Genomic DNA, 23,520 nt, shown 5'->3' with positions numbered 1-23,520 from the left:
AGTGTTACCCTGCCACCGACGCTTTTCTGGCGACCTGTTCTTGTCATGTGTTTTGCTTGCCATGTGCTAACATTTCTTTGGCCTAGTTGGCTTGAAAGCTGTTCCGAATGACCAGGCTTTATTTCAAAGAACTGAACAGCCTGCAATATTCGACTAATGTGTTAGAAAATAGATGCATTGATTGCCTACGTGGGCGAGTCTGTTTTTTGGTGCACAGTACGTTTACTTCTTGTAGTTGTTGTGCTTCGTGTGTGTGTGTGTGGCTCTCTGTGTGTGAGTGGCTCTCTGTGTGTGTATGTGTGTGTGTGGCGCTCTGTCTGTGTGTGTGGCTCTGTGTGTGTTTGTATGCATGTGTGGCTCTGTGTGTGTGTGTGTGGCACTGTTTGTGTGTGTGTGTTGGGCTCTGTGTGGGCTGTGTGGGTAGCTTTTGTTGTAGGTGGGTCTGTGTGAGGGTGGCTCTGTGTGTGTGTAGGTGGGTCTGTGTGAGGGTGGCTCTGTGTGTGTAGGTGGCTCTGTATGTGGGTGGCTCTATGTGAATGGCTCTGTGTGGGTGGCTCTGTGTGGGTGGCTCTGTGTGGGTGGCTTTGTGTGTGTGGCTCTGTGTGTGGGTGCAAATGCAATAGGTCTCGCATTTGCAAGAGATTAAGTAAGCTATTGGCATTGTAAATGACAATGACATTTATTTATATGTTTTAAAAACATAATGTCATGAGCAATGCCAATAGCTCTAACTTTAACAATGCCGAGACCATTGCATTGTAAATGCTTGTTTTTTATTTTTTATTGCAGAGTACTAAACATTTCTCACCACAATCTCGACGTTGTGAGCTGCTATGTTCTTAATACTAGCATTTATTAGTGAGACTTATTTAATGAGGTATATACCTTTTTCTTCACCGTGTGATATTTGCATGGCACAGAGACCATATTTAGTAAGAGACCCGATGGGAAGTCATATCAGATACTCTACAATGTACAAGCCTCTAAGCGCTGCTTCCCCTTCTTCCAAGGATAACGGAGCTGCCAGGAAGACAGGAGAGGGTATCTGAATGTCTCAGTGAATGTAAGTGGCCCTAGAATGCACCTTTGGGTCAAAGATACCAGCACCAAAATATGAGAACATGTATTTAATGTAGATTACTTATTGTATGTTCATAGCACCTCTGCCATACCAGTTACCAAGTGGAGTAAAATCATCTGCACACACTCCAACATGCATGAATAACTACTAATTTGGTGTAAGCATTCCATTAATATTTATATATAAACATGAATAAATACCCACAAAATGAAGGCTAATTCGGAGCATCATCTTGAATACTGAATGTAATTATCATTCTGAGTGAACACCAACAAGAACAAGCATTGGAAATGCAATAGGTCTCGCATTAGGAAAGTTTGAGCGATTGGTATTGTAAATGACACCTTTTTATTTATGTGCTGGTTTTGAAAATAGCAAAATTAATAGCTTTGTCAGTTACAATGTCAATAGTTTTAACTTTCGCAAATGTGACACCTAAAGCATTTGTAATGCAATGTGTGTTGTATTTACGTGACTTAGATGTATTGATATTACAAATAACAATGGCTTTTAATTTTGTAAATAATTAATACTTAAATAAGAGTTATTGTAATTTATAATGGCAATACCTTAAACGTTTGTAAATAACTTTTGTGAAGATTATGTTCAGTGTATTTTATTGTGACGAAAATCCAAGAACATTGCATTTGCACCTACACACACACAGAGCCACACACACACACACACACACACACACACACACACACACACACACACACACACACCCACACCCGCACACGCACACGCACACGCACACACACACACACACACACACACACACACACACACACATAGATGTGGTGGTGGTGGATCTGGGGGATATGGTGGTGGATGTGGTGGTGGATGTGGTGGTGGATGTGGTGGTGGATGCGGTGGTGGATGTGGTGGTGGTCATGGATGTGGTGTTGGTGGATGCAGTGGTGGTGGATGTGGTGGTGGTGGATGTGGTGGTGGTGGATGCAGTGGTGGTGGATGCGGTGATGGTGGAAGTGTTGGTGGATGTGTTGGTGGATGTGTGGTGGATGTGTGGTGGATGTGTGGTGGATGTGGTGGTGGTGGGTGTGGTGGATGTGGTGGTGGTGGGTGTGGTGAAAGTGGTGGTGGATGTGGTGGTGGATGTGGTGGTGTATGTGGTGGTGGTGGATGCGGTGGTGGTGGATGTGGTGGTGGTGGTGGATGTGGTGTTGGTGGATGCGGTGGTGGTGGTGAATGGGGTGGTGGTGAATGGGGTGGTGGTGGATGCGGTGGTGGATGTGGTGGTGGTGGTGGATGCAGTGGTGGTGGATGTGGTGGTGGATGTGGTGGTGGATGTGGTGGTGGTGGTGGATATGGTGGTAGTGGATGCGGTGGATGTGGATGTGGTGGATGTGGTGGTGGTGCATGCGGCGGATGTGGTGGTGGATGTGGCGGTGGATGTCATGGTGGATGTGGAGGTGCTAGTGGATGTGATGGTGGATGTAGTGGTGGATGTGGTGGTGGATGTGGTGGTGGATGTGGTGGATGCGGTGGTGGTGGATGCGGTGGTGGTGGTGGAGGGAAAGTCGAGCGCTATATAAGAACATACATACATACATACATACATACATACATACATACATGGGGTGGTGGTGGTGGTGGATGGGGTGGTGGATGTAGTGGTGGTGGGTGTGGTGGATGTGGTGGTGGTGGGTGTGGTGGATGTGGCGGTGGATGTGGATGTGGCGGTGGATGTGGATGTGGCAGTGGATGTGATGGTGGATGTGGTGGTGCATGTGGTGGTGCATGTGGAGGTGGATTTGGAGTTGATGGTGGATGTGGTGGTGGTGGATGTGGTGGTGGTGGATGTGGTGGTGGATGTGGTGGTGGATGTGGTGATGGTGGATGCGGTGGTGGTGGTGGATGGGGTGGTGGATGTAGTGGTGGTGGATGTGGTGGTGGTGGGTGTGGTGGATGTGGTGGTGGATGTGGCGGTGGATGTGGATGTGATGGTGGATGTGATGGGATGGTGGATGTGATGGTGGATGTGGTGATGGATGTGGTGTTGGATGTGGTGGTGGATGTGGTGGTGGAGGTGGATTTGGAGGTGATGGTGGATGGATGCACACATGGATGGATGCAAATGTGAATGGGTGGGTGAATGGATGCATGGATACGTTTATAGTTGAAGACTAAGCCAAGGCTGTGTCACTGGAAACTATCAAAGCCGAATTGTGACGAGCCCATCAGAAGCTATCAGACAATTTTCATCAACACCCGCCGCTCCCCACCTCCAACTGGGTAATGAGGGCGTGTTTGGTGATGCAAGCAGGAGGAAAAGGTTCAGCTACCTGCGGAACTGTAAACAACACCCATTTGAACAACAGACTAGACAGAGCCGAATACGAATCAAATACAGCCCACGAAGTCCATATATTACAGTAAAAACACAGTTGAAGGCAAGCAGACATGGGCTGCAGTCTCCAAGGTTGCTTACCCGTAGAATAAACACAGCTCTACACGGGGTAAAATTAGACATTCAGAATAATAAAAAGAAACAAGACGGAGGGCATTGCTGTGGGGAGGGGGGAGGAGAAATGCGTCTCGGCTGCAGCAGGGGGCGGAGCAGGGAGAGCGGCCTTTGAAGTGCACTTTACACGGCCGGCCTCCAACTGGGCAATGAGGGCGTGTTTGGTGATGCAAGCAGGAGGAAAAGGTTCAGCTACCTGCGGAACCGTAAACAACACCCATTTGAACAACAGACTGTCATTATGGAGCACCACGCCACACTTCTTTTGAAATTAAAATTTGATCCGTTTGCGCTAGCAATACCTTTTTAGTTGAAATTTAAAAATGACGCAGAAGGTGGTAGATATTTGGAAAGTGCAGAAATGTGGCTGCAGAATAGCATAATTCCAGTCAAGCTTAACATTGCGTACCATAGCCTATACGCTATTGTCAATTCGCACTTGCAGCATAGCACTATTACTCTTTTCAAGTGTCTCATCTTTCTACAATATCTGACCCACTGAACATGAATATTAAAGAGACCCAGTCTCCCATTCACAAGGCATGCACTAGACATCTGCACCAGAATGAGAAGTACAGAGGCTAAGGACCATGTATTAAATGAAGAGCGGAAGGTGCATATCTGAAAGGGTGCAGTGGCACAACAGAGGAGAACAACATGCTGCTCTGTGTTTTCTTTCGACGCTCAGCAGCACCCAACAGTGATCAGACTGGTCAATTTAAACGCAGATAGGGACATAGAGACCAATTATTTTCTAAATAGCACTAAATAAATAAATAAACCTGTGCAAACTGGACAATGTATCCGAGGACAGTAGCGGTTGGTGGTGGCAGTAGCTGCCGGGCGGTGACGTGCGGAGGGGAAGGGTGGGGGGTAGTAATTATGGATTACGGAGGATTACAGGTAAGTAAACATATAAATAAATAAAATGAATTTCTTTGCGTGCACTGCATCGTATTTGGGGATGCAGTGTGCGCAACGAAATTCGTTTTATTTATGTATATGTTTACTTACATGTAAACCTCCATAATCCATAGATTTCTACCCCCCACCCTGCCCCTCCCCACATCACCGCCCGGTAGCTACTCCCACCACCGACCGCTACTGACGGAGGATAAGAGATGAAGATTTCGGTATGCTCTGGGCTGGGACTGCAGAATTGAAAATACTGCAAGTCAGTATATTGCATTGCCAGTGAACATGGCCAGTGTTGAAAACTATCAATGACTCATTTTCACGATAGGTGGGATTCACATGAACACAAAGCGGTACAATAAGTATGCAAAATGTATCAGCTGGTTTGACAAGAACGTTGTTACTTATGAAAAATCGATTTAGGACATGATTTCCCAAAACTTGCAGCTCAAATCCAGAATGATAAAGGGAATGAAGACAAATTTTTGCAATCATGCAGAAAAAAAATAACATAGAAACTGAAGTTCTTTATTTTCTGAAATAAGGCACAGCAACATCGAACAGAAAAACTCGGACGCATGTCTTATTTCCCAAGGTGCCCTATTAGAAGTATATTTTTCAGAGAGCGTGAGTCTATGCTGTCAGGAACACAATAATGTATCTGCCCAGCATGTGGAGGCTCAAAACTAATCAACGTGCGGGTCTTAAACCTGTTCAAAGATTGCACACGGGCTTTGTGAAAAAACGAGCAAAGTGAAAAACGAATAATAATAAATAATCAATGAGTGGAAAAAAAATCATTTGTCTATTTCTTAGGGAATTTACTGGACTTTCTCAATATGTGGATGAAATGCATTTTTCAGTTGATATTATCATAATTTGCAGGCAAAACAGAGTTATGTGGTAATAAAATCTGAGATAAGAATGGGTGCTCTAGATTTTTCGAACAAATGCCCATTATTTTCAGTAAATACACGGAGTATGGAGAGAAAAATTGGTAAGCTTCAGAGGTCAAAATAGGTGAGATCTGTGTGAAAAGATGTTTCACATGCTTTGTTAATTTTATAAAAACAGCCCCCAAGAAATTTGTTTAAAACAAAAGCCTCCCATAATAGTTAAAGCCGACCTTCAGGTGGTCTGCCTTAAAGCAACAAGGTGGGGGGTCTTTGTGCTGTAAAGCCAAGCAAGGGTCAGAGTATTAAAAATGAAAAACAAGCAGTATAAAAATTGCAACAACAAACAAGGAAGAGGGAAAGAAAGGATGGAGGCTGACGGGCCAAAAGAAGGAAAGGAAAGAACGAAGGAAGAAAGGGAGCAGGGTGAACAGGGCACGCTGAAGGGCGAGGGAGGGAGGAGAAATGCGAGAAACGTGTGAAGCAGGGGGCGGGGGTCGCGGATACCTTTGAAGTGAAGCTAAACTTCACTTCAAAGGCTTGTTGGCACAGCGCACGCTGGGGGATGACTGTGGGAGGGGGGCTGGTGTCTGTGCACGCGCTTTTTATGGCAATGCGCATGCGCATTGAGCGAGCTTTCACGGGCACTGCAAGAAATCGCCTGGGAATCGCCTGATCTCGGTAAACTCTGTTCAAGCCACTTTATATCGAGCGCCCGCTCAATGCGCATGCGCATTGAGATAGGTCGCTCGACCTAAAAATGACCCTTTGGGAAAGCTACACCAGACCATGGTTCTCCAAAGCTTGTCCTGGAAGGCAGTATCCATGCCAGGTGTTTAATATATTCCAATTTAGATAAATGTAGTTATCTTAAAAATCTGGCAAGCATCCGGACCACCAGGACCGACTTTGGAGAACCCAGCACTAGACCAACAATCGCACTCCAGTGCCATACCAATGGCACACTGCATGCTATACAGATTCCAATAACATGCCTATGGGCAACACTGAAATGATTATACTGTGAAAAAAGATATCAAGCCACTGACTGGTGGAAATATGCACAATATACGAATCTATGATAGATTCACACAGCAAAATTGATGTATGTGAGTTTACAGAAATCAATTCTGTGCATCCGCATAAGTAATTCCTCCTCTATTCTGTACTGCACTTTTCCATTGCTAATGCAAAACATATACGTGTTTTAATCTGTTTTTTTATCAGAATTTATATTTGTTACCACAAACAGTTTTTAAAAACATTAATCAGGACAGAACGTGCAACATGTCGCCCTCTCCAGTCTAGTAAAGGGGTAAAGAACATAAAGGTCCTCTAAAGGACATGCCGCTGATTGAAAACCTCTGTGCTCAGCCGATAAACAAGGGGTTCTTTCTGCCAGAGAAAGCAAGGTTAGCGGTCATTTTGTGATAGGTCAGTTCACAGGAAGCCAAATCAGTCATTGTGCTCAGCAAAACATTATGTTCATCCATCACATGTTGACAGCTAGTAGCCGGTTTTTAAAAAGACCTGAAAGTAATTTACTAACGCAAGGCTGATGCATAACAAGTGCCTCCTAGTGAAGAATTCTACAATACACTGGTATACCTTTCGCGATCACACCGATCAAAGCGTCCCACGGGGCTGCTGACAATCATGGCGTTATTAAGGACAACAGGAGATGTGGATTGTCTTAGAATACAGTGATAGGGAACCATAAGCCAGAAGTAAATTCAAGTAAGTGGGAAATGACTCACCTCTGTCCCAATCTCATTGACAATGATGTTCATAAATTCATTATCCCCGTCCTTCCTGTTTGGCAGCAGAAAGAAACAAAGAATAAATCAGATGTTATGCAATGAAGAAGGAGGATAACTTGTATTAAAATTGAAGTGGTGGCATGGCTTCTCTGCATTACCTCCGAGTGATCCTAAGCAGACCTCACAGATACTAGATGCTGACACTCTGCAATTCTCACTAGATGATGGCCCTCTACTAGAAGCTGGCACTCTACAATCCTCACTAGAAGCTGGCACTCTACAATCCTCACTAGAAGCTGCACTCATCAATCCTCAGTAGATGCTGGCACTCTACAATCCTCACTAGAAGCTGCACTCATCAATCCTCAGTAGATGCTGGCACTCTACAATCCTCACTAGATGCTGGCACTCTACAATCCTCACTAGAAGCTGGCACTTGTCAATCCTCACTAGATGCTGGCACTCGTCAATCTTCACTAGAAGCTGCACTCTACAATCCTCACCTCACTAGAAGTTGGCACTCGTCAATTCTCACTAGATGCTGGCACTCGTCAATCTTCACTAGAAGCTGCACTCTACAATCCTCACTAGAAGCTGCACTCTACAATCCTCACTAGAAGCTGCACTTGTCAATCCTCACTAGATGCTGGCACTCTACAATCCTCACTATAAGCTGCACTCGTCAATCCTCACTAGATGCTGGCACTCGTCAATCTTCACTAGAAGCTGCACTCTACAATCCTCACCTCACTAGAAGCTGGCACTCGTCAATTCTCACTAGATGCTGGCACTCGTCAATCCTCACTAGAAGCTGCTCTCGTCAATCTTCACTAGAAGCTGCACTCTACAATCCTCACTAGAAGCTGCACTTGTCAATCCTCACTAGATGCTGGCACTCTACAATCCTCACTATAAGCTGCACTTGTCAATCCTCACTAGATGCTGGCACTCTACAATCCTCACTAGAAGCTGCACTCATCAATCCTCACTAGATGCTGGCACTCTACAATCCTCACTAGATGCTGGCACTCTACAATCCTCACTAGAAGCTGGCACTCGTCAATCCTCACTAGATGCTGGCACTCGTCAATCTTCACTAGAAGCTGCACTCTACAATCCTCACCTCACTAGAAGCTGGCACTCGTCAATTCTCACTAGATGCTGGCACTCTACAATCCTCACCTCACTAGAAGCTGGCACTACAATTCTCACTAGATGCTGCACTCAAAAATCCTCACTAGATGCTGGCACTCGTCAATCCTCACTAGATGCTGCACTCAAAAATCCTCACTAGATGCTGGCACTCTACAATCCTCACTAGTAGCTGCACTAGTCAATCCTCACTAGATGCTGGCATTCTACAATCCTCACTAGAAGCTGCACTTGTCAATCCTCACTAGATGCTGGCATTCTACAATCCTCACTAGAAGCTGCACTCGTCAATCCTCACTAGAAGCTGCACTCTACAATCCTCACTAGAAGCTGGCACTCGTCAATCCTCATTAGATAATGGCACTCGTCAATCCTCACTAGATGCTGGCACTCGTCAATCCTCACTAGATGCTGGCACTTTACAATCCTCACTAGATGCTGGCACTCGTCAATCCTCACTAGATGCTGCACTCAAAAATCCTCACTAGATGCTGGCACTCTACAATCCTCACTAGTAGCTGCACTAGTCAATCCTCACTAGATGCTGGCATTCTACAATCCTCACTAGAAGCTGCACTTGTCAATCCTCACTAGATGTTGGCACTCTACAATCCTCATTAGAAGCTGCACTCGTCAATCCTCACTAGAAGCTGCACTCTACAATCCTCACTAGAAGCTGGCACTCGTCAATCCTCACTAGATGCTGGCACTCTACAATCCTCACTAGTAGCTGCACTAGTCAATCCTCACTAGATGCTGGCATTCTACAATCCTCACTAGAAGCTGCACTTGTCAATCCTCACTAGATGTTGGCACTCTACAATCCTCATTAGAAGCTGCACTCGTCAATCCTCACTAGAAGCTGCACTCTACAATCCTCACTAGAAGCTGGCACTCGTCAATCCTCACTAGATGCTGGCATTCGTCAATCCTCATTAGATAATGGCACTCGTCAATCCTCACTAGATGCTGGCACTTTACAATCCTCACTAGATGCTGGCACTACAATTGTCACTAGATGCTGGCACTCGTCAATCCTCACTAGATGCTGCACTCAACAATCCTCAGTATAACCTGGCACTCTACCATCTTCACTAGAAGCTGGCACTCTACAATCCTCACAAGAAGCTGGCACTCTACAATCCTCACTAGAAGCTGCGCTCGTCAATCCTCACTAGATGCTTGCACTCTACACTCCTCACTAGAAGCTGCACTCGTCAATCCTCACTAGATGCTGGCACTCTACAATCCTCACTAGATGCTGGCACTGTACAATCCTCACTAGATGCTGGCACTCTACAATCATCAGTAGAAGCTGACACTCTCCAATCCTCACTAGATGCTGGCACTCGTCAATCCTCACTAGATGCTGGCATTCGTCAATCCTCACTAGATGCTGGCACTCTACAATCATCAGTAGAAGCTGGCACTCTATAATCCTCACTAGAAGCTGGCACTCTCCAATCCTCACTAGATGCTGGCACTCGTCAATCCTCACTAGATGATGGCACTCTACAATCCTCACTAGAAGCTGGCACTCTACAATCCTCACTAGAAGCTGCCACTCGTCAATACTCACTAAATGCTGGCACTCGTCAATCCTCACTAGATGCTGGCTCTCGTCAATCCTCACTAGAAGCTGGCACTACAATTCTCACTAGATGCTGGCACTCGTCAATCCTCACTAGATGCTGGCACTCGTCAATCTTCACTAGATAATGGCACTCGTCAATCCTCACTAGATGATGGCACTCTACAATCCTCACTAGAAGCTGGCACTCTACAATCCTCACTAGAAGCTGCCACTCGTCAATACTCACTAAATGCTGGCACTCGTCAATCCTCACTAGATGCTGGCTCTCGTCAATCCTCACTAGAAGCTGGCACTACAATTCTCACTAGATGCTGGCACTCGTCAATCCTCACTAGATGCTGGCACTCGTCAATCTTCACTAGATAATGGCACTCGTCAATCCTCACTAGATGCTGGCACTCTACAATCCTCACTAGATGCTGGCACTACAATTCTCACTAGATGCTGGCACTCGTCAATCCTCACTAGATGCTGCACTCAACAATCCTCAGTATAACCTGGCACTCTACCATCTTCACTAGAAGCTGGCACTCTACAATCCTCACAAGAAGCTGGCACTCTACAATCCTCACTAGAAGCTGCACTTGTCAATCCTCACTAGATGCTTGCACTCTACACTCCTCACTAGAAGCTGAACTCGTCAATCCTCACTAGATGCTGGCACTCTACAATCCTAACTAGATGCTGGCACTCTACAATCATCAGTAGAAGCGGACACTCTCCAATCCTCACTAGATGCTGGCACTCGTCAATCCTCACTAGATGCTGGCATTCGTCAATCCTCACTAGATGCTGGCACTCTACAATCATCAGTAGAAGCTGGCACTCTACAATCATCACTAGAAGCTGGCACTCTATAATCCTCACTAGAAGCTGGCACTCTACAATCCTCACCAGATGCTGGCACTCGTCAATCCTTACTAGATGATGGCACTCTACAATCCTCTCTAGAAGCTGGCACTCTACAATCCTCACTGGAAGCTGCCACTTGTCAATACTCACTAGATGCTGGCACTCGTCAATCCTCACTAGATGCTGGCACTCGTCAATCCTCACTAGAAGCTGGCACTACAATTCTCACTAGATGCTGGCACTCTACAATCCTCACTAGAAGCTGGCACTACAATCCTCACTAGATGCTGCACTCTACCATCCTCACTAGAAGCTGGCACTCTACAATCCTCACTAGATGCTGCACTTTACAATCCTCACTAGAAGCTGCACTCCACATGCTTTCTGGATGCTGGCAGTCCAAATGCTGCAGCAGATTCTGCTACCCTACTTGCCGCACCATATGCTGCCACTTCACTTGTTTTTTTAGATGTTGCCAATTCACATGCTGTACTAGGTGCTACCACTGTACTTGCTTTTTTAGAGGCTCCCACTTCACATGCTGCTTCAGATGCTACCACTTCACTTGCTTCTCAAGATGCTGCCACGTAACATGCTATTACTAATTGCAGCCACTTCGCTTGCTTTTCTATATGCGGCTATACCACATGCCGTAGAAGATGCAGTCAGTCCAAAAGCTTTTTGTACAACCTCAAACTTTAAGCCAGAAAAGCAGGTTTCAAAATCACCAAATGTCTTATTCAGATTGAAAACTACAATAAGTTGCAATGAACACATTATTTCATGGTCTTAATGCGCATTTAACTCAGGAACATAGCCATCTGAAGGATATCCGATTTTTAGCACAGAAATAAGAAATAAAATATTTGCCCGCAAAACAGGCACATCACTGGAAAAACATTTGACTGTCCTGATTCAATCATTCCCTTTTATTTCACTAACAACAGTCCCTCAGTCCTATGCATTTCTCTGATAGGGCCATCCTTGGGTTTTTACAGGGATGTGGACACAAACTCACAAACCTGGCTTGAGCCCACTTTACCTTGAACCCTGAAGCAGACTCTGATCTCTGTCACTGAGTGAGGCATGGGAGAACCACATCTGCAGATGACAGGGTGGACTTTCATTGAGATGGAAGATCTGCAAGTTCTAGGACCCCAGCGATTAGTTATCATTGTATGTCACGGTTTCAGGAACTGTGCATTAAAAATGGTGGCTCGCCAACAATGGTGACCCAGCACTATCGCCAAGAAGATTGCCTTGAGGTGGACATCTGGGAAAACAACCATCCACGCTACATGAACTCAACTGCACCCAGATCTTTTCTATCCCTTCCCAAACTGGGGAATGAGAAGATGCTTACAGGGAAGGAGTGCACATTGATTTCTGACTCCTTGATGGGGTGCACGTTGCTCAAGTAGTGAACAGCCAATTTTTGTGCAGTCAACTATAAGCAAAATGACCACCAACAAGCATGAAATATACCGCAGCATCATCCGAAGGTGAGGTCAGTAGTGACATGGATGCTATGTACCACAACATCACGTCTCTAAAACCTGGATAACATAATATCGTAGTACAGAATGTGGACACTTTCAAAGAGCCTGAAATACTCTGCTTCTTCCCCTATGAAGCAGCTGTGGGGACAGGACCAGCTCACACCACATGGCAGGATTTGAAGATTCATCTCCTCAGAGTTGTGCTTAGTATCTGCATCTTTATTTTTGAGGAGCCGTCAAATCGACACCCATCGACTGTAATTAATTGTCCCTGCATGTTTTTGGCGTCTAAAAAGCCTGCAAACTTGCATTTGGGGAAAGAGCTTGTGAAAATGTACGTCATACTTAGAGGCTGAAGCCATCCGGCAGCTGAATGTGAATCTGATGGTGAGTTCAGTATCTGAGTCTTCGAGTGTTTCCACAAATCTCCAAGTTTGGTTGTCTTCTGATTCCTCCGCTGTCTCCCTCCCACGGTGACGTTGGCTCCCTGTCCAAGTGTCGCTATCCCTCTGAGCCAGTGGATTACTGCACCCAGAATCCACTGGCTCAGTTCAGTGTTTCCATGGCCCCCAGCCTGCTTCTACCTGGCCCACAGCCTGCCCCTCATTACCCAGCATCCTTGATGCCCTCCCCAAACCAAGCACCTGCAACTCCCTCCCGCCTCACACCTGTGATTCTGCTCCCCCAAGACTCCACGCCTGCAACTCTCCAGCCCAGTGACTGCGACTCTCCAGCGAGTGACCGCGACTCCCCAGTCCAGCGACTGTGCCTTTCCCCTGCTCCAGTATCCATGACTCACAAGTTGAGCATCAGAGGACCCCTGTTCCACCCATTTCTGTCACTACCCCCCAGCATCCGTAACCCTCCCCCCACCATCACCAACGATCCCCATCTCTGGCACAGTGCAAGTGCCCCCTGCCCCTGGCCCATCATCTGCCAATTGTTCAGCATCCACGAGCCCTATCCCTGGCTCAGCAGCCATGAGCCCCTGACCCGGCCTACGATCCATGAGCCCCTGCCCTGGCCCGGCAGCCACGAGCCCCTGCCCTGGCCCGGCAGCCACGAGCCCCTGCCCTGGCCCGGCAGCCACGAGCCCATGCCCAGGCCTAGGATCCACGAGCCCCTGCCTAGGTCCAGCATCCACGAGCCCCTGCCCTGGCCCAGCAGCCACAAGACACTGCCCAGGACTAGGGTCCCAGAGCCCCTGTCCAGGCCCAGCAGCCCAGAGCCCCTGTCCAGGCCCAGCACCCCACAGCCCCTGTCCAGGCCCAGCACCCCACAGCCCCTGTCCAGTCCCAGGATCCCAGAGCCCCTGTCCAGGCCCAGGATCCCGGGGCCCCTGTCCAGGCCCAGGATCCCAGAGCCCCTGTCCAGGCCCAGCACCCCACATCCCCTGTCCAGGCCCAGCACCCCACAGCCCCTGTCCAGTCCCAGCTTCCCAGAGCCCCTGTCCAGGCCCAGCATCCCAGAGCCCCTGTCCAGGCCCAGCATCCAAGAGCCCCTGTCCAGGCCCAGCAGCCCACAGCCCCTGTCCAGGCCCAGCACCCCACAGCCCCTGTCCAGGCCCAGCAACCCACAGCCCCTGTCCAGGCCCAGCACCCCACAGCCCCTGTCCAGGCCCAGCTTCCCAGAGCCCCTGTCCAGGCCCAGCACCCCACAACCCCTGTCCAGTCCCAGCTTCCCAGAGCCCCTGTCCAGGCCAGGCATCCCAGAGCCCCTGTCCAGGCCCAGCACCCCAGAGCCCCTGTCCAGGCCCAGCACCCCAGAGCCCCTGTCCAGGCCCAGCACCCCAGAGCCCCTGTCCAGGCCCAGCACCCCACAGCCCCTGTCCAGGCCCAGCACCCCAGAGCCCCTGTCCATTCCCAGCACCCCACAGCCCCTGTCCAGGCCCAGCACCCCAGAGCCCCTATCCATTCCCAGATTCCCAGAGCCCCTGTCCAGGCCCAGGATCCCAGAGCCCCTGTCCAGGCCCAGGATCCCAGAGCCCCTGTCCAGGCCCAGGATCCCAGAGCCCTTGTCCAGGCCAAGCACCCACAGCCCCTGTCCAGTCCCAGCTTCCCAGAGCCCCTGTCCGGGCCCAGGATCCCAGAGCCCCTGTCCAGGCCCAGCTTCCCAGAGCCCCTGTCCAGGCCCAGCACCCCACAGCCCCTATACAGGCCCAGCACCCCACAGCCCCTGTCCAGCCCCAGCTTCCCAGAGCCCCTGTCCAGGCCCAGCATCCCAGAGCCCCTGTCCAGGCCCAGCTTCCCAGAGTCCCTGTCCAGGCCCAGCACCCCACATCCCCTATCCAGGCCCAGCACCCCACAGCCACTGTCCAGTCCCAGCTTCCCAGAGCCCCTGTCCAGGCCCAGCATCGCAGAGCCCCTGTCCAGGCCCAGCACCCCACATCCCCTATCCAGGCCCAGCACCCCACAGCCCCTGTCCAGTCCCAGCGTCCCAGAGCCCCTGTCCAGGCCCAGCTTCCCAGAGCCCCTGTCCAGGCCCAGGATCCTACAGCCCCTGTCCAGGCCCAGCACCCCAGAGCCCCTGTCCAGGCCCAGCTTCCCAGAGTCCCTGTCCAGGCCCAGCACCCCAGAGCCCCTGTCCAGGCCCAGGATCCCAGAGCCCCTGTCCAGGCCCAGGATCCCAGAGCCCCTGTCCAGGCCCAGGATACCAGAGCCCCTGTCCAGGCCCAGCACCCCACAGCCCCTGTCCAGGCCCAGCAACCCACAGCTCCTGTCCAGGCCCAGCACCCCACAGCCCCTGTCCAGGCCCAGCTTCCCAGAGTCCCTGTCCAGGTCCAGCTTCCCAGAGCCCCTGTCCAGGCCCAGCACCCCACAGCCCCTGTTCAGGCGTAGCACCCCAGAGCCCGTGTCCAGGCCCAGGATCCTAGAGCCCCTGTCCAGGCCCAGCTTCCCAGAGTCCCTGTTCAGGCCCAGCACCCCAGAGCCCCTGTCCAGGCCCAGCACCCCACAGCTCCTGTCCAGGCCCAGCACCCCACAGCCCCTGTCCAGGCCCAGCACCCCACAGCCCCTGTCCAGGCCCAGCACCCCACAGCTCCTGTCCAGGCCCAGCACCCCACAGCCCCTGTCCAGGCCCAGCATCGCAGAGCCCCTGTCCAGGCCCAGCTTCCCAGAGTCACTGTTCAGGCCCAGCACCCCAGAGCCCCTGTCCAGGCCCAGCACCCCACAGCTCCTGTCCAGGCCCAGCACCCCACAGCCCCTGTCCAGGCCCAGCACCCCACAGCCCCTGTCCAGGCCCAGCACCCCACAGCTCCTGTCCAGGCCCAGCACCCCACAGCCCCTGTCCAGGCCCAGCATCCCAGAGATCCTGTCCAGGCCCAGCACCCCAGAGCCCCTGTCCAGGCCCAGCACCCCAGAGCCCCTATCCAGGACCAGCATCCCAGAGCCCCTGTCCAGGCACATGATCCCAGATCCCAGAGCTCCTGCCCAGACTCAGCATCCCAGAGCCCCTGCCAGGGCTCAGGGTGTACAAAGCAAGTGTACATGAACTCACGGCCAAAACTCTGCACACCTCCAAACCCAGAATTCTCTGAGTGTGTGCAGTAGTCGGTGTAGATTCCAGTAGGTGTAAGTGCAGGCCAGTTCAATAAATAGTGGGTGTAGGCGCCACTGGGTGCAGGTGCCAATTTAAACAGGTGCTGATGAGCGCCACAACTAATGATTGCAGGCGCTGGTTGGTGAAGAGGTCTCTACATGCGCATGTCATAGATTCCTGTCCTTGTCAGTGTGGTCCTTGTCAGTGTGGTCCAGACACAACTGTAGGCAGATACCACTTGGTGCAAATGACAGTGAGTATATGTGTACACAGTAACTACAGGTGCACGTTTCCTGTTGCCCCATCTGCACAAATCTATAGGAAGGAGGAGTTTGATGTCTCATAATGCTTTAGATTGGCAAAGTTCAAATATTAATATCCTGTGGTTTAAGCATCTGTGACTGTCCTATTACTAGATCATCCAGAGGATGGAAAAAAAGACAAAGTCTCCACACTCATGACGGTCTCCTGCAGAGGAGGCACCACCAGTTCACCCTAAGAATGAGCTGTTGAGACTGCATTCTTAAATGCGAGGGTTCACGAGTATTGAGTTGTTTCATGCTGCAACTGGCTTACTCAATAAGTATACAAAACAATGATGGATGGAATGCTTGAATTAATCTCAGCCACTGGTAATCACTCAGGCCACATCCCAATGCATCATTATTTTTCACACCATGCCACCTCAGTGTTGGCCCAGCTATATGTAAATCAGTCTTGACCCTGGTCCAATAGAAACAGTCCAGCCCGAACTGCCAGGCCAGGTCCTCCCTGAACTGGAACACAAGTTACCCAGGACGGGGTTCGCCCTAGTTATGGGCTCATCAGCCGGGTACCTGCTTGGTTCCAGTGACAGTGTATACCCATCCTACTTAGGACAATACAACAACAATATACAACAAGCAATGGAAATGCAATAGGTCTCAGTGTTTTCCACAGATCCCAAGCGCCAAGGGGAACCTTAAGCCTGTTTTTTAAAAAAAATCTGCGCCCAGTTTTTCTTAGTAATGCACCTACGGCTTCTTTCCCCATTAAAAGCTCATATATTGATGGGGGGGCATACAAATCAGAGGTCGGGTCCAGGGTGTGTTTCTCCCTAGATGTAGATTCAAATAAAACGGACATCTGAGTCAATAGACAGGCCCAATGATAAAATCTTACATTTGGAGCTCCCAAACTTCCATGTTCCTGGGGAAGAGTCATGTATTTAGCTGCCCTCCTTGTCTTACCATATTGCCACAGGAAGCTGTTAAAAATAGACTCGGTTTTTTTTATCACCCCCTCCTTGATTAGATGAGGGATGGATCTATATAAATAGAGAAGTTTGGGCAGCATGGTCATTTTTAGAACATTTGTCCTACCTATAAGGGATAAATGCAATGCATCCATACGCTTCAAGTCTATCTAGATTTTTTTGAGGAGTGGATTAAAATTATCTTATACAATTGAGCCTGTCTCTGCATTAATAATTACTCCAAGATAAGTTCCAGAGTTGACATATCGCTGATCCATTTGAACTATGTCCTTAGAGCATATCACCTGCGTTTTTGCCTCATTTAAGCGATACCCAGAATAATATCCAAATTGCTTGGTAACTTCAACCAAAATTCGCATGGTCTCTGCAGGATCTGATGTAATGACTGCCAGATCGTCTGCATATGCTAATATTTTACTCTCGAACCCGTTGGTTATTACCGGCTTGATACTGCGATTCCCCAGTATCTGCCTAACCAGCGGGTCGATATATAATGCAAATAAAATAGGTGAGCAGGGACACCCCTGACGGGTGCCCCTGCTTATCGTAATTTTATTTGAGCTCTGACCCATCATCTGAATGCGAGCCACCGGGTCACAATTCATGGCCTTAATAGCCGTCAGAATTTTAGGACCAAAACCTCTCTCCACAAGGACATCCCCGAGATATTGCCACCTAACGCGATGGAACGCTTTTTCTGCGTCGAGGAGGATCATGGCAACTCCCCTCCCCCCCTCAGCACGGGCCTCAAACAACGAAATTGCTCTTCTAATGTGGTCCGTCGTACCGCGACCTGGAATGAAACCGTGCTGCCAGGGGGAGACGAGTCCACCAATGATCCTCCCCAACATCGTGGCCAAGATCTTCGCGTATAGCTTATTGTCAGAATTTATAAGAGAGATCGGCCTATATGACCCAGTACTTTCTCTTGGCTTTCCCTTTTTGTGGAAGACAACTATATTAGTATCCTTCCATGTTTCGGGGATTTTGCCCGTACAGATAATTCCATTTAACAGGTCCAATAACAGCGGAGCGACTTCAGCCGACAAACATTTGTAAAGCTCCAGGGGAATGCTGTCAGGTACAGCAGCTTTACCGGCAGCCAGATTAGATAATGCTTCTCGTACCTCTTCAGCCGTTATATTACTCTCTAGGTTTGCCGCCTCAAGTGGCTCCAATTTAGGACCTAAGTCCGGATAATGACCGTCCAGACCATCCAGACAAGCAGCCCCTGCTTCTTCTTTATACTGAATTTGGTAACATTTTGCAAACACCGATAAGATGTCTTGAGGCTCAACAAAGTCCTGTCCCTCGTCGTTAATGCTAGTTATTACATTTTTTACGCTATCTTGCCTGATTCTTAGGGCAAGTGCCCTCCCAGCCTGCTCCCCTGTCTCATACATTTTCCTCCTATACGTCTAATATTCTGTCGCCGCCTTTTCAGCCCACTGTTTCTGCAACTCTGCTTTAATCAAATAGATTTTGGTTAGACTCTCACTACCTTCCTTCCCTTGTGCCAAATCAAAACAATGCTGCTCTTCTGCCTTAACTAGATCAGCTAGGAGCTTATTCTTCCCATCCTGTTGTTTTTTCCTTGCCTGGGCAGTATAACTAATGACTTCCCCTCTTAATGCTGCCTTGGAAGAATCCCAGACCGAGTTCCTTGAGGCACTATATTGATTTGCATCAAAAAACTCCCAAGCCCATTTCCGTAAAGTTGCACAAACGGAACATCAGCTAGGAGTTTCCGGTTAAATGTCCAGGGCCTTTTTTTTCTGACCAATCCTAGACCACTATATCTAATTACCAATGGACTGTGATCCGAGAGGACGTTAGGGAGCTTCATAATATTAACCTTACCAATTTCGACCGATGAAATTAAGAAATAGTCCAGTTTACAATACTTCTGGTGAGGGCATTAGAAATAAGTGAACCCAGGATCATCAGGATGTTTTGTCACCCATATGTCAGTTAAGCCGTGTGATTGCATCATTGAAAAAAGTGCCCTGGAAACTCTTGGCTTCCTACCAGTATACGGTACTCTTTTAGTCAAATCTATTGAAATATTAAGATCACCACACACCAGAATAGGTACAGGCCAGGTTGACAATTCCCCCTCCAGTATTTCAAATACTGCTGGGTCATCCTGATTTGATCCGTAGATCCCACAGATTTTTAAACCAAACCCCAATTCTGCTATAGCCCATCTACCCAAGGGAACCGATTTAGCACGTTTAGCCCCCCCCCCCCCCCAAGATTGTTTTACCTAAAATTGCCACCCCCCTTATTGTTGAAGTCTGAGAGGAGCATGACAGTATCTCAAAACCACCAACCCTTAACAACTTTCTTTTCGCCCAAGACAGATGGGTTTCCTGCATACACAGAATATCAATGGGTTCGGACTTGACAAACTCGGCCAGTCTAGCTCTTTTTTGCCAATCGTTCAGTCCCCCTATGTTAACCGAATATATACTAAGGCTTGACATCTTTAATTTTCGATCGTCTCCTAGTTTTTATTACCAAAGATTGAATAAAGAGACTATCCGTTCCTTATACATTACGCCTCACAAATCTGAGCCTTATACCGCCTAATCTCAATTTTATTTTATGCTTCCCCCCCCACCACCTGTGACCCCTTCAACCCCCCTTGAAACCCACCCCAACCTCCCTCCCCTCCCTCCCTCCCTCTCCCTCTAGAAGCGCTCAGACCAAGGTCTGTGCGTTGATGGATGGGTGCAGCAGTATGGTGCATGGGTGCAACTGCAGTTTAAAAAAAAACAATATGAATAACTTATCCTACCCCCAGAGCCCCCTACCCCCTCACCAAGCTCAACACACAAAAAAAAGAAACCAGTGGCATTTCAGACCTTACATCCCACCTCACTGACATCAGAAATTTTCAACGCCCTTTTAGTCTCTCATCTGCTTTTTCTCAATGTATAGTTCACAAAGATTCCAAGAACTCCTTTGCCTTCACCTCAGATGAGAAATATTGAGTCTTGCCATCCCTCACTACCTTGAGCTGTGCTGGATTTACTAAGTAGACCTGCAAATGCTTATCCTGGAAGGGCTTGATCAGCTGCCGAAGTCTCCATCGCCTCTCAAACGTTGCGTGGCAGACGTCTGGTCGAACGAAAAAAAAGACCCCACTAGTTCTTCTTGCGTCAGGTCTAGCCTTGTCAGATATAATTTGCCTGAGGATGAAGTTCCCGAGAAAAATTAAAACTGCCCTTGGCTTGTCGCTAGCTGCCCCTGGGCGGACTTTGAACGGGATACGATGGGCTCTCTGGATTTCAGATGGCCTAGGATTAACACACATACACCATTGTGGGAATCAGTGTTCTTCCCGAACCTGAGCGCAGACGGGGTGTCGTGGTGGCTAAAATATATACGAAGACGCCACGTAGGTTAACCATGAATAGATTTATTGAAGATAAGAATGTGCTGAGCGACCTCAGCCACAGCTGTGCTCGGAGCTTCTTCACTGCCTCTCTCCGGCGCTCGCCTTGGAACGCTGGTCGCGGTGACATTCGAAGTGATGTCACCGTGAGCAGCTCCATTACACGCAGAGCTGCCGGGGAACAAACTAGGTGGGAGATACCACACATCCCCCTCCCCTGCGGAAAGAAAACATTGGAATAACGCATTGACAACAGAATGGCAAAGAAGACGTAAAAGCATGCTGATTGAAATATCTGGAAAATCAGGCCACTCTCCTGCTAGGAGAAATGACTCAAAGACAACAGTATAGCAAAGATTACATCATAATATATTGGTCGAAATGTCTGGGGGGTCTGGTCACTCTCCTACTAGACCTACCACCTGGGTGGGGGAATGACAGTTGCTGCTCGCTGTTGGAACCCTTGTTCTGACTAGCATCACCCTCCCCCATCCTTTCACTGCTGGAGTCATGACCTGGTGGGTGGAATCTCACTACCCTCCCTAGATTCCAGATCTTCCCTTCTTGGGTCTTGACGGCATTCTTGAACAGTTTTGTGATTTTGGTTGGACTACTGTATCCTGACCAATTAGCTCTCCCAGTTGGGGTTCTGATCTTGATGTTATCCCCTACTTTGAATCCGGCCTCCCGTGTGGCCTTGAACTGGTCATATCTTTCTTTCCTTTTCTTCATGGCTTCTTCTTGTTTCTCCAAACTTCCTGCTCTTTTGGAGTGGTCTGACCATCCCTTGTGCCAACCCATCTACCCTGGGGATAGTTTGGTGTTGGGTATCCTTGCACGGAGCATCGTCGTCTGGTGTGGTGTGAACCTGTAAGCTTCTAGTCGTCTCCATGCTTCTTCTTTCCAGCTCATGCCACTGGCTTTGGCCAGCTGGATACTTTCCTTGAGGGTTTTGTTAAAACGCTCGACCATGCCATTGGTTTCGGGGTGGTACAAAGCGCAACACTTGTGCTTGATGCCTCTCTCCACCAGGAAGTCTTCCATTTCTTTTGAACACAGTTGCACCCCATTATCCGTGAGGATGTTGCTGGGTAACCCTTCCCTGATGAACACCTCTTCCAGGAATCCAATGACTGTCCTGGTTGTGACTTCAGTTACAAACTTCATTTCAGGCCACCTGGAATACAGATCCATGAGCACCAGGATGTAGGGCGTCCGCAGTTCTCCAGACAATGGGCCCACGATGTCTAGCGCCAACTCTTCTCAGGGTCCTGACGGTGGTGGCCTGCATACCATCGGGGGCGTCAGCTGCTTCAAAACTTTGTCACTGTTGCTGCACGGAATGCAGTCTCTAACTAACCTTTCAGTGGCAAGGTCCATGTTCGGCCACCAATAGTCCTCTCTGAGTCTTTCTTTAGTCTTAGTAATGCCCAGATGCCTTTCGTGGGCTATCTAAACCAGGTTGTCTCTCACCGACGCAGGTGGTACAAGTCTCGTTTCTCTGAATAGGCATTCATCTACAATGGACAGCTCATCTTTGACAGCCCAGTATGGCCGCAGGTTTTCTTCTCGTTTGTCATCGTTCTTCCACCCGTCTTTTATCTTCTTATTAACCTCTTCCAGGACCTTGTCTTCTTCCAAAGCCTTTCTCCATGTTTCCTCTCCCAACGCTCTCTGGATGGCGCAGACATTTTCCATCTGAAGTTCATCCCCTTCATCTTCCTCCTTTCTTTGCTTCTCCCACGCCTCATGTTCACTGACAAGTCTCGACAGACCGTCTGCTGCGAAGTTCTGCGTTCCTGGGACGTACTCGACACCGAAAGTGTATTCTTGGAGGCTGACCACCCACCGCCTTATCCTGCTGGAGATGGAATCCAGCCGTTTTTTGCTGAACACTTCCACTAATGGCTTGTGGTCGGTACGAAGGGTGAACTGGGTTCCCCACAGGAAGTCTCTGAGTTTCCCCAACGCCCAAGATACCGGTAGGGCCTCTTTTTCAATCACCGAGTAGTTGCTCTCGGACTTCTGGAGCGACCTTGATGCAAACGCGATGGTTTCTTCCCCGTCTCTTCCTACTTGGGTGAGGACTGCTCCCAGCCCTTTCGCACTTGCATCGGTGGTGACTATAGTCGCCCGGTTGGGTACGTATGACTTTAAACTGGGGGCTTCTGCGAGTGCCCTCTTTACATCCTCGAACTCCCTCTGGCACTCACGACTCCAGATGAATTTAGTTTCTTTCTTTAACAGCAGCCTGATGGCGTAGGTCCTTCCTGCCAGGTTCCTTATGAATTTTCCGTAGAACTCTAACATCCCCATGAATGACTTGATTTCGTCTTTGCTTGTGGGAGGTGCCAAATTTACAATGGTGTTTTGTAATTCATCCTTGGGACAGATTCCTTCTGTCGTCACCTTGTGCCCCAAGAAATCCAACTCTGCGCAGCCAAACACGCATTTATCTCTTTTCACCGTAAGCCCTTGTGACTGGAACCTTCCTAGCACGTTTCTCAGTCTCTCATCATGTTCTTCATGGTTCTTGGCGAATATGAGCACGTCATCTTGGTAGCACATGACGCCTGGGATACCTTTCAAGATGTTGCCCATGAACCTCTGAAATACAGCGACTGCCGAGACTAGCCCGAAAGGCATCCTTTTGAACTTGTACGCGCCCATCGGTGTCACAAATGCCGTGAGTTCCTGCGACTCTTCGTGTACTTTTATCTGGAAGTAGGCTGAGGTGAGATCGAGAGTGGAAAACACCTTAGCTCCCTCCAGCATGCTCATCATTTGGGTGATGTTCAGTAGAGGGTATCGGTCGACCACGACCTCCTTGTTCAATGCCCTCAGGTCGATGCAGAGCCGGACTGACCCATCCTTCTTCTTTGCGGCCACGATGGGTGCCAACCATTCCGTCGCTTCCACCGGTTCGATGACTCCCGCCTTGCACAATTTCTCTAGTTCGGCTTTCACCTCTTCTTGGATGGCAATGGGGAGTTTCCTGACTTTAGCCACAACAGGCTTGGCGTTTTCTTTCAATTTTATTTTGTGGCAGTAGTTTTTTAGGCATCCTGTTTCTTCTCTGAACACACTTTTGAACTCT

At 48.9% G+C, this 23,520-nt stretch overlaps 1 protein-coding gene across 2 annotated transcripts in view; it reads right to left on the bottom strand.

Annotated features, from left to right (window-relative positions):
- AARSD1 (alanyl-tRNA synthetase domain containing 1) overlaps positions 1 to 23,520 on the bottom strand; it is a 213,974-nt gene that overhangs the window by 14,348 nt on the left and 176,106 nt on the right. For both annotated transcript variants that reach the window (XM_086924063.1, XM_086924064.1), the window contains exon 10: positions 7,132 to 7,186. In XM_086924063.1, coding sequence (XP_086780189.1) covers positions 7,132 to 7,186 — 55 coding nt within the window. The remainder of the gene's footprint in view (positions 1 to 7,131; positions 7,187 to 23,520) is intronic.

The sequence above is a fragment of the Lissotriton vulgaris genome, chromosome 5 (assembly GCF_964263255.1).
Source record: "Lissotriton vulgaris chromosome 5, aLisVul1.2, whole genome shotgun sequence".
Taxonomy (NCBI): domain Eukaryota; kingdom Metazoa; phylum Chordata; class Amphibia; order Caudata; family Salamandridae; genus Lissotriton; species Lissotriton vulgaris.
This window is presented reverse-complemented; position numbering and strand designations above follow the sequence as displayed.